General features: G+C 58.7%; 2 protein-coding genes across 4 annotated transcripts; one reads left to right on the plus strand and one right to left on the minus strand.

The window, feature by feature from the left end:
- Nucleotides 1-1,856: 1,856 nt before the first annotated feature.
- On the minus strand, nucleotides 1,857-2,988 carry Bloc1s3 (biogenesis of lysosomal organelles complex 1 subunit 3). 2 transcript variants are annotated; one of them, XM_076838513.1, is made up of 2 exons: nucleotides 2,938-2,988; nucleotides 1,857-2,498 (listed from the first exon to the last, which is right to left on the minus strand). In XM_076838513.1, exon 2 carries the CDS (start codon nucleotides 2,487-2,489, stop codon nucleotides 1,890-1,892), a length of 600 nt encoding a protein of 199 aa, XP_076694628.1. In that variant the 5' UTR covers nucleotides 2,490-2,498; nucleotides 2,938-2,988; the 3' UTR covers nucleotides 1,857-1,889. The 2 variants fall into 2 exon arrangements, with proteins under 2 accessions (XP_076694628.1, XP_076694627.1); XM_076838512.1 differs by having other exon boundaries at nucleotides 2,894-2,972.
- Nucleotides 2,989-3,489: 501 nt separating this feature from the next.
- Nucleotides 3,490-11,147, plus strand: Trappc6a (trafficking protein particle complex subunit 6A). Of its 2 annotated transcripts, none has more exons than XM_076838759.1 (6): nucleotides 3,490-3,605; nucleotides 8,819-8,886; nucleotides 9,083-9,200; nucleotides 9,770-9,853; nucleotides 10,002-10,095; nucleotides 10,871-11,147. In XM_076838759.1, exons 1-6 carry the CDS (start codon nucleotides 3,522-3,524, stop codon nucleotides 10,900-10,902), a joined length of 480 nt encoding a protein of 159 aa, XP_076694874.1. In that variant the 5' UTR covers nucleotides 3,490-3,521; the 3' UTR covers nucleotides 10,903-11,147. The 2 variants fall into 2 exon arrangements, with proteins under 2 accessions (XP_076694874.1, XP_076694873.1); XM_076838758.1 differs by lacking the exon at nucleotides 10,871-11,147 and adding an exon at nucleotides 10,372-10,598.
- Nucleotides 11,148-12,237: the final 1,090 nt, after the last annotated feature.

Raw genomic sequence — 12,237 nt, forward strand, 5'->3', positions numbered from 1 at the left:
CTTAGAAGCCCACCTTCCTCTGGCTCTTGCTGGTGCTGCACTCACCTCTACGCCCCCTCTCTTCCCTCTAATACCTCAGTAGGTGCTATAGATCAGTTTTTTTTTTTTTTTTTTAATATTGGGGATGGAACCCTTGGGTGCTCTACCACTGAGCCATCCCCAGTCCTTTTTATTTTCTTGAAATAGGGTCTTACCAAGTTTTCCAGGTTGGCCTCAAAGTTGTGATCCTCCTGCCTCAGCCTCCCAAGTAGCTGGGGTTATAGGTGTGCATCACCATATCCAGATAGCTAAGCTCTATAAAGCTCCTCGGAAGCCTTTGGGTTAAAGGATCTCCCACTGGCAGGGCGTGGTAGTGAGCTGAATTCAGCAGTTCCCTTCCCCAGGCGCTCCCCTGCTGTGATGTACCCTGCAACAGGCCCAAGGCAATAGGCCTAGCAGCCTTGGACTGGAACCTCTGAATCTCTAATCAAAGCAAACCTTTCCTCCTTATCTCAGGTTGATTGTCTTGGGGATTTTGTCTGTGTAGTAAAGTTAACACTAGGTCAGGCCCCTTTTGACTCAGGGCTCCGCACAGGCTGTCTGCATTCCTCTCCAGTCTACTCCCATGTCAGTTATGGACACCTACAGGGCTCAGCTCAGATATCAAGGTCACTTCCTCAGAGAAGCTAAGTGACCACTCCTCCCCAGACCAGGCTGCACAGAGGCCAGCAAACCTTAAACCACACTGCTCTTTCATTAGAGCTCTAAGCATGCCAGGAAAAAAAAAAAAAAAACAAACTGAACACTAAGTTATGGTTCCTCCAGTTATTTATAGAATATTGTCAGTCTCCCATATTGGTCTGGGGGCTCCCTGCAAGCAGGGACTGCTTGTTGCAACCCCCAGCACAGGAACCCCAAAGTGTATGTTGAATTAATTGAATACAAACAAGTGCAAAACCAGGGAAAAATCCAATTACAGTTTCAACTTCAATAGGCTAGAGAGGGGGCCTCAATTCAGAGAAATCACCAACTCACCCAGCCCATACTGGAGGGGTGGGGGAGTAAGGAAGAGAAACTGAGCAAGTTGGGAAATGTTTTGGATTTTAATAAGTCCACCATAGAGAGCTCTTCCCCACCTTTCCATCCTGGGGCTCAGATCTTGGAGTATGGCTGGGGGGAAGGGTGTAAATGTGACTATGCTGAGGACAAAGTCAGGCCTGAAAGAGGAAGCAGACTGTGCACACAGAGGCTGCTACCCCAGCCCAGGAGCTGGGCCAGAAATCCACAGCCTTTCAGCTCCCAGGAACCAACAGAGAGCACCTGCCAAGTTACCTGCCAAGTGGGACCCTACTGCACCAAAAGCACCACGGTGGGCTGAACTGGGCCCAAGTGCCTGAAGGGTGTCACTTCAGGTCTAGAGAGTTAGGAAGGGGAACCACCTTGGCCTAGAGTTCCTGGGTCTGGAGGAGATGTCACATGCCAGGGGATCTGGCACAGGAGGATTCCTTTGGGTCAGGAAGGGGCATCATTTTGGGCCTGAGGAAGGAAACTAGTTAGTACATGAACTCCAGGACCAGGTAAGTAATGTAAGCAGGACAGGAAAAACAACAGGAAACAAAACCTATCCTAAAGGTATGGCTGGACTCTGGAGATGAGATCTGGCTGAAGGGGTGGAGCCAAGCCCGAGGAGGAGGAGGAGGAGCCAGGAGACAGGGTGGAAATAGACCACCACAGAGCAGCTATTTACCAGAGGCCAGGGTCAGGACCAAGAGGCGAAACCAGCGGGGGCAGGTTTAGCCCTAGGGTGACACTAGGATGCGGAAAGGAAGACAAAGGGTACAGGGACACAGCCAAGTCACAAAAGCTGCCAGGCCTACCCCCAAGAGGCAGTCAGGTGGGGAAGTCGAGTCTCAGGCCCGAGGTCCCGGGTCTTGCTCGGGCTCGCTTCCCGGCACACCGCGGATGTCCGGCAGCAGACAGCAGCTAGCCACGATGTCCAAACGCTCAGCGAGGGCGCAGAGGTCCCCGCGCGCCAGGCGCACGCTGTGGGCTGCCGCCAACCCCGTCGCCTGAGCGGCTGCCAGTCTCCCAGCCAAGGCGGCCACGTCCCGGCCAGCACGGCGGTACACGCCGCTCACAGCAGCGGCCACATCGTGGTCCAGCCGCGCTTGGCTCTCGGCCAGCCGCTGCTGCAGCAGCGAGCGCGCGGGGGCGGGGGCCGGGGCTTCCTCGGCGGCCCAGGCCTCCCCAGCCGAGTCCCGCTGCACCACAAGCGGAGGCAGGTCCCTCGGCGCGGCAGTAGGCTCCGGCTCTGGGTCCGAGTCGGTCTCAGCAGCCTCCCCGGCTACCTTCAGCCCCGTGGGTCGGCCGCGCGACGGGCCGGAGGGGCCCAGGTACAACTCCTCCTCCGACGAGGACGCCGAGAGCTCCGAGTCCGTCTCAGCCGCCTCCCCAGGAACCACGGTCCCTGGCCTCCGCGGCGGCCTCCGCCGACGACCCTGGGATGCCATGGCGCGGCGCTAGGAAAGAGAAGCGAAAACACCGCGTGAGAGGCACCCCTGCGTGACAAGGGCATAACCTGGAATCCTAGTCCCTCTGCTGGTTCTCTAAGCGATTTAGGGACAAATGCTTCCTTTGTCGCGGCCTCAGTTTCCTCTTCCGTAACCTGGAAGGTGACGGGGGCAGCGGACCCCAACCTCTTCAGTGTACAGATGGGAAACACAGGCCGAGCTCGATTAAGGCTCTAGGGCCAGTTCCTAGAGTTCTAAACAGTTCTTCCGGAATTCGCCTCCCAACGGAGGCGGTGAGTCCTTCAGGCCTCAGACCCGAAGGCACGCAGGCTCATGAGTCGCTGAGGAACCAGTGACAGTCAAAAAGGAGGGGTAGTCCAGGGGACTGGGATCAGTACACTAACCCGAGGAGGGGGTGAAGGGTCAGCACAACAGCCCAAAGCCATACCAGGTCACAGGAGCTCCGAGCCCGCAGGATCCCCTATCGGGCGGAAGTGCGGCGTCACAGAGGGCTAAAGTCCCGACCAATAAGAGAGTGGGTTGGGCGGGCATTTGACGGCCAAGTCACGAGGGGTCGCTCTCTACCAACCAGGAAACCAGTTCCCAGCACCATCTTTGAGGGCGTGTGCGCAGCAGAGTCACGTGAACAAAGGCACGGCCAATAGGGAAGCGGTCGGACAGGCTCTTCCGTGTTGTGCTTCGAGGAAAGCCTAGAGCGGACAAATAGGGCTTTTTTAAAAAACAAGAATGTCACGTGCAGTCGGGCATTCGGCCAATGGAACAAGGGCAGGAGTCCAAATAAAGGCGGAAGATGGTATCACGTGTGGCCAATGAGAGGCAGAGCAACGCCGCCCCACGTCTCGCCGCTCACGCGCTCATCGCGTGAGCCCGCCGCGGGAAGGCGGGGCCAGCCTAAGACACCAATGGGAATGCGGCGGGCGGGCTCTATCGGAACGAGGGAGGCGAGGCTTGCCCAGTCCGGCCAATAAGAGCTGGAGTTGCTGGTGGTAGTTGGGTGCGCGAGGCTGACGCATGGCGGATGCAGTGTTGTTTGAATTTCTGCACACCGAGATGGTGGCGGAGCTGTGGACTCCCGACCCCGACCCAGGCTCGGGGGTGAGCGCGGGGTCTTGGGGGAGGAGACGCCGACCGCGACGGGAAGACGGTGTGCAGGCCTCGGGGCGCACCGAGGGCTCGAGCCTTCGGTGTCTGCCGCCGAGTTCGAACCTCTGGCCCCGCCCCTGCTTCGGGGCAGGTTTTGGGTTGTGGGGGGTCGCGACGGTGCCTCCCTCGCGGGTTATTGGTAGAAGTGAACCAGATGACTCAGGGTAAAGCACTTAGTTCAAGGTCTGGCATAGAGTAAGCGGTTAGCAATTATAATAATTGTTATTGGGCGTGCACCGAGGGTGAGGACTCGTCTCCACCCCTCCCCAGGCATGCAGTCCGGTGACTTAATCTTTTTGTTCCTCAGTTTCTTCCTTTGCACGATGAGCCTCCCAGCAATACATAAGTCACAGAGTAGGAGGGACATTTATTCACTCCACAAGCACTAAATCAAAATGCCGATCTTCATGAAACTTAGGTTTTAGTAGAGGAATCAAATAATAAAACGTGCCATTAGCTGTTGAGAAGTACTATAAAGAAAACTTCAGGAGAGTCCAGGAAGGAAGGGGGGTGCGTGGTGGATGATGGGGGCAAGCCTGAAGAAGGGAAGGGAGGAGGCACCAAATCTGGGGAACTGGCTGGGTGGGGGTGGGTGGGTTGGTAAGATCAGTCCAGGAAGGAAAGGAGGAGCGAAGCTCCGAAGAAAAAGCACGTTTGACATTTTGGAAGTTAGTCCTTGTGAAGACTAAATTGAGTTAAAACTTTTTTTGGGGGATTGAACCCAGGGGTGCCTTACCACTGAGCTACACCCCCGGCTTTTTAAATTTTATTTTTGAGATAGGGTCTCTTTAAGAGACTGGCTTTGAACTTTGATCCTCCTGCCTCAGCCTCCTGAACTGCGGGATTACAGGTGTGCACCACTGCGCCTGACAAAACTTTAAAGCATTCAATATGATGTCTAGCACATAGTCTATGAAACACAGAGCTTTTGCTGTAAATCTGATGGGGGAGGCTGAGGATATGGCTTGCCTTCCTTGCACTGTACTGAGGTTTTATTTGCAGCACCACCAAAAAAAAAAAAAAAGAAATCAGTAATTGAGAAAAAATGGAGCTTCACGGAGTGTAGGTGCTTAATAATTGGGGTGGTGGTCACTCTTTTTCACTATCGTTTTGTGATCATGTTCATCACCACATGCAAGGATGTATTTATTGTAGTATTGAGGATGGAACCTAGGGTCTCAGATTCTCCCTAAAATTGCCCAGTTGGCCTCCAACCTGCCACTTGCCTCAGCCTCCTGAGTAGCTGGGACTACAGGTGTGGGACACCATGAATGGCTATGCAAGACATTTTTATTGGTTCAGGTTTCCTTTTGCACATTAGGAGTCCCAGGGAGGGTGTTGCTGGTTATTATCAGGGTAGTTTCTTCTGAGTTTATTCATTCATTTGTCAAACTTTTTACTAAGACCTCCAAGGTACCATGCCTTTCTGTAGGCTCTGGGGATTCCTCAGTGAACCACACAAAAATCCTTGTGCTCCTGGAGTGTCTATTGTAATGGAAATAGATGAGTGAAGCCTGTGGTAGATTGCATAACTGCTGTAAGATAAAGCCTGGCAGCACAGCAGCTGGTGAGTTGGTCAGGGTGTTAACAGCCTCTCAGCACCCCACACTTCCTGGTTTTCAAACCAGAAACCCAGGGGCCCTGACCTCTGCCATTTCTCCCTGCCTCCAGCCCTCTACCAGGCCCTGGTTGTATGTTTCCCATCTGTCTGTCCACTCCCTTGCCCTGGCCCAGGCTCCCTCCTCTCTGCCCCTGTGGGACTGCGCCTGCTTTTTTGCTTACTTCTCAGTTAACACCTATTAATCTGTCAGATCTTCCTTCAAATGCTTGTCCTCAGGGAAGCCTTCCCTGAGCCCCCAGGCGAGTTTTTGTCTCCTTCACACATTCTGGGCCCCCTCCTCACTCTCTGGTGGGCTTCATCACACTCAGAAAGGTTGTATCTGAATTGTGCTTCTGTGCCAGACTGTGTGCTCCACATGAGCTGGGACGGGTCTGTGTGGATCACGTAGTGGGTCCTCAGTGTGGATTATCACAGAAGTGAATGCAGACCAGTGCTGTGGAGGGGGTAGCGGGCCTGGACCCTTTGAGTATTGTAACCCATCATGGCTCTTGCCGCAGGAGTGTCCCACATGCCGCCCTGGGCATCACAGTCCTGGTTGCACTAGCTCCTCATCACCTGCCTCCCACGCTCCACCTGACCTCCCTCTGTAGGTGAAGCACCTGAGCTGAGGGGAGGGGGTTTCTTGCTCTCCAGGGTGGAGCTGGGCAAGGAGCCAGGTGCCCTCTCCTCAAGCTTGCACCAAGCCATAACTCTCGCCTGTGCCTCCCGTGTTCCCTCACTGTCTGAACGGGTTTTAATGGGTTCTGTGGTCAGGCAAGTGTGGGAAACACTGCTGTACTCAGCTTGACTCACCCCCGGTTATCAGGGCACTTGACCTTGCCTGGGACTCCTGGGCCCAGTTCCCTGCCTAGGCCCCTGGGGTTCTGAGTCTGGGGTCTTTCCAGAGCCTCCCATGGAACTGGTGGGGAGTGGCCTGGACAGCAGGCTCAGGAAGCTCTTGGGGGCCTTAAGGTGCAAACGGGGAAGAACAGAGGCAGGACTGGGACTTGTGAGGGGAAGGGCCTCTGGAGGCTGCACAGGGACAGTCAGGGGCCAAACGAGAACTTGACAGCTGACTCCAGAGCTCCTCTCTGGTGGGGACTGTCTCCACAGCGACTCCCCTGCTGCTTGAGGATGCCCTTGTACTACCCCGACTCCGCCCGTGTCCCCTGCCTGGCATTACCTCCTTCCCATCAGTGGTTTGAGAGGAGCAGAAAGTGCACCAACTCTGGGCTGGGCTCTGGCCCGTTTGTGTGAATGGGAAAGTCCCCGCCTTGAGACAGGGAAGGCAGGCTGTGACAGAGGCAGTTAGCTGGTTGTCCCCTCCTCTGCCCTTTCTGCCCCTTGCCCCCACTTCCTGTTCCCCTCCTGCTTGCCCTTCTTCCGCATACCCCTACCTGCCAGTCTTTTCAGATCAGCAGATATTTAATTGGCCCCTGTCTTGGTCCAGGCACAGTGGGACCAGCAGTGACAACATCTGTGACACCATGTGCAAGTAGGCACCTCCATGAGTCCTTTTGTACATGTGGGGAAACTGAGGCATGGGCCAGCAGGTAACCTGCCCCAGTTCACACCTCGTATGGTGGAGCCAGGATTTCCAACCCAGGCAAACTGAAGTTCACGGAAGGAGAACTTGAACCCTCTGGCTCCCCTCCTGGCCTGGCTGGGGACCTCCGAGGCTCTCTGGCCCCATCAGGCCCTTCTTACCTTATGGGGCTGCAGTCCTGGCTGCCACCCACCCCTCCTGCTCTAGACAGCACGGACCGGCCGGGTGTCCTCAGGGGGTCCCCCTGCCCGGTGGAGGTCACCCAGCACAGTCTTTCTCAGGGTTATTCGTTGCATTCCCAGCTCCCTGCTAGATGGCAGGCCTGCAGGGCAGGGGCTGAGTCTGCTACCCCTGCATGTGGCAGTCAGGCAGCACCTGTGGCCTCAACCCTGGGCTGGCTGCAGGTGCCCATGGGGAATGGCAGCCCCCTTGGCCTGCCCCTGCCCCTCCTGGTGGAGCTGGCTGTGCTCTGCCCTGCCCACTAGCCAGTCGCAGGAGACGAGCCACCTCGTCTCTCCACGGGGAGAGCTCAGTTTTCCTGCCATGCTGGGAAGTCCTCGTGAGCAGGAACAGAGATTGGCCCTGTCAGGGTGGAAGGGATGGGAGGCCACAGAGGAGTGACAGCCAGACCTTGCTAGGTGCTGGCATAGGTGACCCCGAGAGAGAGCGCCCCTTCCTTCTTGTGGCTCTTCTCCAGCCAGGGGCTCCCACCTGCATCAGCCAGGGTGCTGTCACCTTGCTCGGCAGGCAGTGGATGGGGTGTTGGTGAGGTTGACTTAGCCTCCTTGAAGCACCTGACTGGCATTTACTGATCCCTTTCCTCATGGGGCTCCCAGGAGGTAACGTGATTAGCCTTATCCTCCTCTTACATGGGGAAACCGAGGCTCATGAACTCGGCCATCGCCCCAGCTCCCACATCTGGTAAGTGTAGGGCAGATCTAAACCTGGGTGCTGAAGCCACAGGCAGTGCAAGAGGGACCCACGTGTCACTGTGCTGATAATCCTTGCTCAGGCCCCACTCCCAGTGCTCCCCACCCGGTGGGCCTTGCCTCACCATCTCCCTGACGCAGCACAGCTGTGGGTGGTGTCCTGCCTGCCCATCTGGGCTTGTTGGAAGCCCATCTGCTTGGTTGGTAGCCCTGTGGCTGAGTGGGCCTGGGACACTTAACCCTTTGGAGCCCGTTTGCAGGTATGAAGTACAACCGGCCTTATGGGCTTATTAAACTCAAATGAGGGGCTGGGTGTGGCAGTGCACGCTTGTAATCCCAGCTGCCTGAGAGGCTGAGGGGGCACTGCCCAGAGCGGCCAGCCTGGCAGTGCAGCAAGATGCCATCTCGGGGCTGGAGTGCTCTCCTCGAATGCACAAGGCCCTGGGTTCAATCCCCAGCAACACACACATACATACAAAATCCCATCTCAGGAAAATAGAGCCCCAGCCATTCTGTCCACTGTCCCTGTGCAGCGCTCCTGCTGCCCCCCACCCCCTTCGCTCTCATCTCAGTCCTCACCTGGCCGCCTCTGCCTCCTGGAACCCCACATGTCCTCCCAGGGACCTTGGCTGGCTTCTTCAGGCCTGATAGTCTTAAGTGACTCTCACAGTCTCCCTTCTGATGGCCCAGCCCAGGGATTTGGCCACATGGGCCCTTGGGAAAGTCACTTGGGGGTCCTCCCCCTTGGAAGAGCTCCAGGTGTGTGGAGGGTGCCATCTGCGAGGAGTTGTCGTGTCTGGGGAAGACGTGGACTCCTGGGGGCGGCAGGCTGAGTCTGAGGCCCGTGGGGTCTGTGGGATTGGGGGGGGGCACAGGCTGCCTTGGGCAGAGGGCAAGACTGGCCAGCCAGGTGGCCCCCAGGGCCTCCGGTACCCTGGGCAGGCTGGCAGGAAGTCCCCCCCGACACCTCTTCCTCCTCCTGGGCTGACAGGGGCTCTGCTCTTGGGGTCTGCTTGCAGTGGCCACTCCTGGCTGGCTCCTGTGGGAGGTGACCAAGGACCCCCTGAATCTTTCTTCCCTGGCCTTCTAGGGACAGAAGACATGCCCGTCTGTCCTGGAGAGTGTGGGGTTCCGCGTGGGCCAGGCTCTGGGTGAGAGGTGAGAGCCCGCTTTCCTGCCCCCCCCTACCCTGGCTGGGAGTGTGTGCAGGACCCAGGTTGGGTCCTCTAGCAGCCTCGCCCAGGGCAAGGTCACCTTGCTCCTTGCTTCATCCCTCTTCCTCACCTGCTGCTAGCATCAGCTGGGGCCCCAGCCTGCCCTGCCCTGCTCTGCCCTCCCCTGCCCTGCCCTCCAGGCTGCCCTGCGACACTCCGGCCTTCAGGGAGGAGCTGGATGTCCTCAAGTTCCTGTGCAAAGACCTGTGGGTGGCCGTGTTCCAAAAGCAGATGGATGGCCTTCGCACCAATCACCAGGTGGGTGTGTGCCCTATTCCCTGGTGCCTCCAGCACAGCTGGCCTGGCTGAAGGCAGAGGCTGGAGCCTGGGAGGGGGAGCCCTGGTAGGAAGGCTAGGGCCTATGGGGGCCGCCCAATGCCGGGAGGCAGGAGGCAGGCACCCCGGATGGGAACCACTGGCAGCCACCACTTCTCTGGGTCTGTGTGGTCCTCTGAGGAGGCCCCAGCTGCGGTGCGGCATCAGGGCTATTTCCAGAACTTCGCCAGCCCCCTGGGATGCAGCCCTGCTGGTTGGCAGCAGGTGGCCCGGCACCACGCTGCTCTACTCGTGCTGGTCCCTTCCCACTGAACACCCATGCGGGCCCAGCCCCAGCAGCTGCGATGGGCAGGGTCTCCAGCTCCCCCAGCCACCTGGGAGGCAGGAGCTCCTTTCCCAGGAAGCCATGCAGCCGGAGGCCGTGGCCCCCCACAGCTCTGCAGGAGGGTTCCCAGCCACAGAGCTGTGAGGTGGGGTCCTGGGCCCTGCCTCCCTCTCCACACGATGCCAGTGGACAGACTTGGCCCCATGAGCTTCTCTTCTGCTCCCAGGGGACCTATGTCTTGCAGGACAACAGCTTCCCCCTCCTCGTCCCGATGGCCTCAGGCCTGCAGTATCTGGAGGAAGCCCCCAAGGTATGGGGGGCTGGGACGTCACCTTCATTTACCTGTCTACCCGCCCTTGCTCCTAGCGGTCCTTTCCCAGGCCTAGGGGGTATCCTGGGCCCAGGACCTGGGTGCTGGCCTCCCCTCCTCCCACAATGGTCTGTGTCCCCTGCCCCAGTTCCTGGCCTTCACCTGCGGCCTTCTGTGTGGCGCCCTCCATACCCTGGGCTTCCAGAGCCTGGTCACCGCCTCCGTGGCAGCCTTGCCCGCCTGTGAGTCTTGTTGGGGGGGGTTCTCCTCATCCTTTGTTCGGTGGGTACTGGGGAGGCCAGGATAGGCCCCGGCCCCAGCAGACAGATGTGGGATTTGGGGCTCAGCCTAAGTCACCTGTTCAGGCCCCTCCATGCCCTGGCACTGGGAGGGCCCAGGCCTCTGCCTCCTCGGGAAGTCCCAGCCCCAGGGAGAAGCACTTGGTAATCTTGAACATTTCTTCCCAAACACGGAACCCAGGGACATAACAGGTGTCCTCCTTGTTGGTCTGCTCACAGGGGCAGGAGGGTGGCTTAGAGATGGGCGTCCGTGGCAGTCCACACAACAGGTGTCTCCTGATGCCCGGGTACTGCTGGGATGGAGCCCCTCAGCAGGAGCTGAAGCCTTCTCCCTGTCCGAGCGCAGCCTGCCCTGATGCTGCTGCCAGGCTGCCTCGCCATCCTGCCCCCCAGTTATTCCCCATCTTCCAGTTTCAGAGGTCACTCATGGGGAAATGGGGCCGAGGTGGGCAGGGCTGAAGCTGGACATGCCATAGAGGCCTGTGCCAGGCCTTGCTGGGCCTCCTTCAAGCTTGGCCTCCCTGCCCTGTCACCCACACAGCCCTGGGATGTGAGCCAGGAGGATGGGAGCATCGTGCCCTGTGACCTGCTCTGGTGAACCAAGGCCCCACCCGGGCCACCCAGGCTGCCTCACAGGGCACGGGAGTGTCAGGGCTGTTGGCTGCCCTCTGCCTCCCCCAGATCACAGCCTCCGGCTAAGGTGGCCTTTGCCTTCCAGGTAAGTTCCAGGTGGTGATCCAGAAACCTTGAGGACTTGGTCACCCCTGCCCAGCTGCAGAGCACCCCTGGCCTTCACCCACTCTGGAGACAGCGGTCGCCTTGGCCCAGGACCTTGGGTGGCTGCCCTGGGGGTGGTCTTGGGGTCAGTGCCGGGACCACAATTCTGAGTGTCCTGTGCTCGACAGGAGGTCAGGGCGCTGGAGGCAAGGTGTCCTACTGGTCAGGACTGGTGGCGGGACATGCGCGACATCACTCAGGTGTTAATAAAGTTCTGTGTATGGCATTCAGTTCAGTGGAAGGTGGGGCAGCAGTGCTGCAGTGTCACAGGTCCCACTGGGCCGCAGACGGCTCCTCCACCTCTGGGACCCTCCCCTCTGCCCCCGTCTGCCTGTGCTGAGGGCTGAGCCCCTGGACTTGCTGCCCTCCCTGGATGCCCCCGGGCCTGCTGCTTCCCTAGCAATGCGGGCTGTCCTCTGCCCATCAGGGCACACTACGCCGTCTCTCTGGGAACAGGGCTGGGGGCGTCCAGAACACCGTCGAGGGGAAGCTGGGCACTCTCACCCGTCCCTACCCAGTACCTGGGTGCACTTCACTGGCCTGGCTGACATAGATCCTCCCCGAGATGGTGGCCTAGCTGCTCTGCACTGTCTAGGGAGTGTGCCCATTTGCACTTGTCACATCTGGGGTGTCATACACCTGGACCTGGGCTCCACCACCAGCCGCCTCCTGTGAGCACCTGGGCCTCAGGGATGCAGGCTGGGGCTGGACGGCACTGTGACCAGGAAGAGTCCTTTGCTAAAAACTCGCCTCCATCTCTAGAGTGGTCAGAGTCCCCTTTGGCCCCGCTCTGCCCGGCTCACCACCAACCCTGCCACCCTGCCCTTGCCAAGGCCTGAGGTTAACCTGTAAAGATGCCATCACATGCTATCCAGGGGCTTCAGGGAAGGGCAGAGCCCTGGGAAGTTGGAGGACAGGGCAGGAAGCCTTCCCCAAATGGGTCGAAGGGCCAGAGGAGAGAACAGCAGGTGGCAGGAGGGAGGCCTACCCCTGGTCACCCAGTCAGAACCCCAGAGGGAGCGCCCTGTAGGGCCCGGTGGGCTCCCTCCCACCAGACCACCCCAGCCACTTCTGAGGGAAGTGACTGATGGTCCTGGGCACCAGCCACCTCAGGGAGATGTCCCTGGAGGACCTAGGGCCCCACAGTCTCATGTCACTCTTGCCCAGCAAAGCCTTGGGAGCCTGGGTGCACAGGCCACCTGCCATGCTGCTGTGTGGCCTGGGGCAAGGGGCTGCCCATCTTGGGCGTCAGTTTTCTCATCTGTGAAGTGGGCATCACAGCAGGCCCCAGGCGCTGGTGAGGAGAAA

This window comes from Callospermophilus lateralis, chromosome 18 (assembly GCF_048772815.1).
Source record: "Callospermophilus lateralis isolate mCalLat2 chromosome 18, mCalLat2.hap1, whole genome shotgun sequence".
Lineage (NCBI taxonomy): Eukaryota > Metazoa > Chordata > Mammalia > Rodentia > Sciuridae > Callospermophilus > Callospermophilus lateralis.

What these genes read in the sequence shown, in the direction of transcription:
- Trappc6a (XM_076838758.1), top strand. Translation starts at nt 3,522, where the DNA reads ATGGCGGATGCAGTGTTGTTTGAATTTCTGCACACCGAGATGGTGGCG. An exon ending in ATCTGGAGGAAGCCCCCAAG is followed by an intron (nt 9,854 to 10,001) that starts GTATGGGGGGCT and finishes CCCCTGCCCCAG; the next exon opens with TTCCTGGCCTTCACCTGCGG. An exon ending in CGTGGCAGCCTTGCCCGCCT is followed by an intron (nt 10,096 to 10,371) that starts GTGAGTCTTGTT and finishes GTCTGCTCACAG; the next exon opens with GGGCAGGAGGGTGGCTTAGA.
- Bloc1s3 (XM_076838512.1), bottom strand. Translation starts at nt 2,935, where the DNA reads ATGGCTTTGGGCTGTTGTGCTGACCCTTCACCCCCTCCTCGG. An exon ending in ACCCTTCACCCCCTCCTCGG is followed by an intron (nt 2,499 to 2,893) that starts GTTAGTGTACTG and finishes TCTCTTTCCTAG; the next exon opens with CGCCGCGCCATGGCATCCCA.